Raw genomic sequence first — 3,205 nt, 5'->3', positions numbered from 1 at the left:
AGAGGAAAGATTTTCAGTAATATGTTAATATAGTTTAAATCAAATGAAAAGTACTTTATCAGTAACCTAATAATATATTAAAGATAAGAATAACTTTTGATAAATAAATGAAAGTTCATTTCTGAAGTTCTGGATTCAACCCTGACATATATCAAGATGATAAAGTCATAAACATTTTCTCTCGTAAAAATTGTGATCTTTCTTTTGGGTCAACTATTGCTATTGTCCATCCATCCATCTTCTTAACCGCTTTGTCCCTTTCGGGGTCATGGGGTTGCCGGAGCCTATCCCAGCTGCTGATGGGCGAAGGCGGGGTACACCCTGGACAGGACGCCAGTCTGTCGCAGTATTGCTATTGTTCCTTTCATTATCATCACTGCAAAAGTAGAACCACTTAAACTCTTATACCAAAAGGTTTAACAGATTTAAAATTGTGTGTGGCAGATGTAAAGATTATCTGCTAATATTTGTGAAAATTGTGGGTTTATTAAACTGAACGTGTGTAAAACTATAAAAAACATGATGCTAAAACTGATCTTTCATCTCTTTAGTGTTATTCTTTTGACTTCAGTCTCATCGGAACACTAAAGCTTCATACACAATGAGACCATTGTGGGTAAAATGTATGCTTTCATAGGAAGCATGATAAAAGTACGAGCTATAAAAATTAATGTTTAAATACTGCCTGTCTGCTTTGAAAAAAAGAGAAACAGAATAGGGAACCTGGGCCTCTCTTGAAAGACCAAAAGAAAACAGACAATCAAATGATTGTTCTTGGGTTAGTCTGTCTCAGTGACTGAAAATACATTTAGATTGTTGTATTTTTATCTTGTCAAGTCAAGCTTTGTGCTGTGATGCATAAAAAGATGTATTTTATTCTTAATCAAGATAGTGAAAAAAATGAAAAGTCAGCAGATGGTTATAGATCAATAAAAAGATTGAGGAAGAAGGAAGAAGAAACAAGGTACATAAAAATCATTTTACAAGAACGACCATGAACCGTCTGATTCTCTCAGAACTTTCACTGTTAGTTTAACTAATTAAATAATAACTATAATTCATCCCATTCTGAGGGATCCAAAAGTAGGCTACAAAACAAAAAACACAAATAGTAAAAGAAATATGCAAAAAAAATGTAAAAAGTCTATCCTACTGCCCTTTTGGTGCTCTCAGCTTACAGATAATGTGTGCAACATGTAGAAAGGTCATAATTCTATTTTGATGTAGTCATAAAAAACCATCATTACTGCAGTAAAAGTCAGCAAACGTGCTTTTATTGGGCCAGGTTGAACGCAGGTCAAAGTCTGTCTTCAGAAGAGGAAGAATAAAAAGAAAAGTCTTTTATTTTAAATACTTTGATTAAAACTGCAAGAAACAAAGAAAAAGTACTTCAGCAGTTTAGAAAAAAGACAACAAGAAAACGATCTAACTCTTAGTTTTGTATTAGTTCCCGTTTATGCTGTCAGAGAAATGCAGTAATAAAAACTGTTCATGTAACTTATGGTAAACCGACCTTATCTGTCTGCTTTTATGAGTGGAGGAGGGACCGAAGATATTTACAACCTGGGTAAACACTGTCACCTGGTGGTTCACACACGCATCAAACTGTTACAAACACAACTGTTTAACCTAAAATGTAATTTACGTGGGGATTTTCTCTTTTTCAAGCATTTGAGGTTTATAAATCTGAGAAATACCTCAGTGATGACACATTTCCTGTGGTTGGCAGGAAGCTTTCATCTTACTTTGTTTCACAATCCCGATTTCATCATAAGAAAAATTCTGATGCTGTGAAACTAGGATGTGATGAAGTCATTGTGTGTCTTAAAAAGTGGTTCTAAGGATAGTTTGGTTTCAGACACACTAAGAACGGAGATAATGATGAGGAACGGGAAAAGTCTACTTTATACTGTGCTGATGGTTCTGATGGGTGAGAAGAAGCTTTTATATGAACAACTGCATATTATAATAATTTCTCATGTAATGTTTTTGTCTTTTGATTATATTATTTTAAAACAAAGCTTCTAAAAGTGTCTTTTTGATTGTAACCATGTGACTAAACTGAAAATTCAAGGAATGTAAATATAACTGTAATATTTATGAGATTTTGAGTAAGTATATATGTATTAAAAACGATTATTTTTCATAAATGTTGACTCAACAGACTAAAATCAACATAATCTATATTTTTATGTTTTTCTCAGTTTGCTCAGTTTGGGGCGTGAAGGTTCAGATCTCCTGGTACGGCCGAGTGACAGCAGGTCACCGCACAGAGTTCACCTGCTCTTCCTCTTGTTTCCCAAACTGCGTCTATTCCTGGACCTTCAAAGGACGGACCGTCAATGGAAGCACATTAACCTGGACGCCAGACGGGCAGGATGACACGGTGGAGCTGCGGTGTGCGGTTCATGATCCAGGAACAGGAATCTCCAGCAGCACGAGCAGCTTTCTGGAAATCAGCAGTAAGTTGTGTTGTGATGAAGACACTACAGACTATTTGATACTTGCACAGAGTGAAAAAAAAATAACTTGTTTTAGATATTTAAGATATTAGACCAAGTTTTCAGTTGTTTTAGCTTCTCTTATTGTTCAACACCTTTTTAAGCTTTTCCCAAAATCACCACAGTTGAGAATTTTTTTTATTTTTAAAAGCTAGAATCTAGAAATAAGTATTTATTTTTATTTTTTTTAAGACTCAACATAATTTTGCGCCATACTTTTTACAATAGCAAAGTTAAGACTAAAAAAATAAATAAATAAATGAATAAAACTACTATGTAGTTTTATTCATAAATGATCACAAGTCAGACCTGAGTGTCAAACTTATTTTGTTTCAGGGCCACATTCAACCCGTCTGAACTCAAGTGGACCGGGCCAGAAACATGATAGCAAAATAATCTATGGTCAATTTGTTATCTGTAGCTTTGATTTCAGCTGGAAAAAATGCCTCAACCAACCGAGTAGCCTAATCACTTATTAAACGTTCGTTCTCAGAGGCCAAAGAATTTCAAATAAAATGGATTTCACTTTTTTTTTTAAATGGTTTATTTAATTTTATACAGACTGAATATTTTATATATCGGACATTGAGGCAATCCCATTAGTAAACTCAAGATGGGGCTATGGAGAAAAAAATAAACACAATGTCTAAAAAATAAATTTTCAAATCAATGAAAAATAAACTAAATTAAACAAACTAAAAATT

At 33.8% G+C, this 3,205-nt stretch overlaps 1 protein-coding gene across 1 annotated transcript in view; it reads left to right on the top strand.

The window, feature by feature from the left end:
- The first annotated feature begins 1,549 nt into the window (after nucleotides 1-1,549).
- The window catches only part of LOC112143701 (carcinoembryonic antigen-related cell adhesion molecule 20), a 4,726-nt gene continuing 3,070 nt past the window's right edge, over nucleotides 1,550-3,205 (top strand). The window contains exons 1-2 of the mRNA XM_036215697.1: nucleotides 1,550-1,930; nucleotides 2,205-2,462. Coding sequence (XP_036071590.1) covers nucleotides 1,807-1,930; nucleotides 2,205-2,462 — 382 coding nt within the window. The 5' untranslated portion in view covers nucleotides 1,550-1,806. The remainder of the gene's footprint in view (nucleotides 1,931-2,204; nucleotides 2,463-3,205) is intronic.

Source organism: Oryzias melastigma, linkage group LG16 (assembly GCF_002922805.2).
Source record: "Oryzias melastigma strain HK-1 linkage group LG16, ASM292280v2, whole genome shotgun sequence".
Classification (NCBI taxonomy): domain Eukaryota; kingdom Metazoa; phylum Chordata; class Actinopteri; order Beloniformes; family Adrianichthyidae; genus Oryzias; species Oryzias melastigma.
Note: the sequence above shows the minus strand (reverse complement) of the source record. Positions and strands in the feature narration are given on the sequence as shown.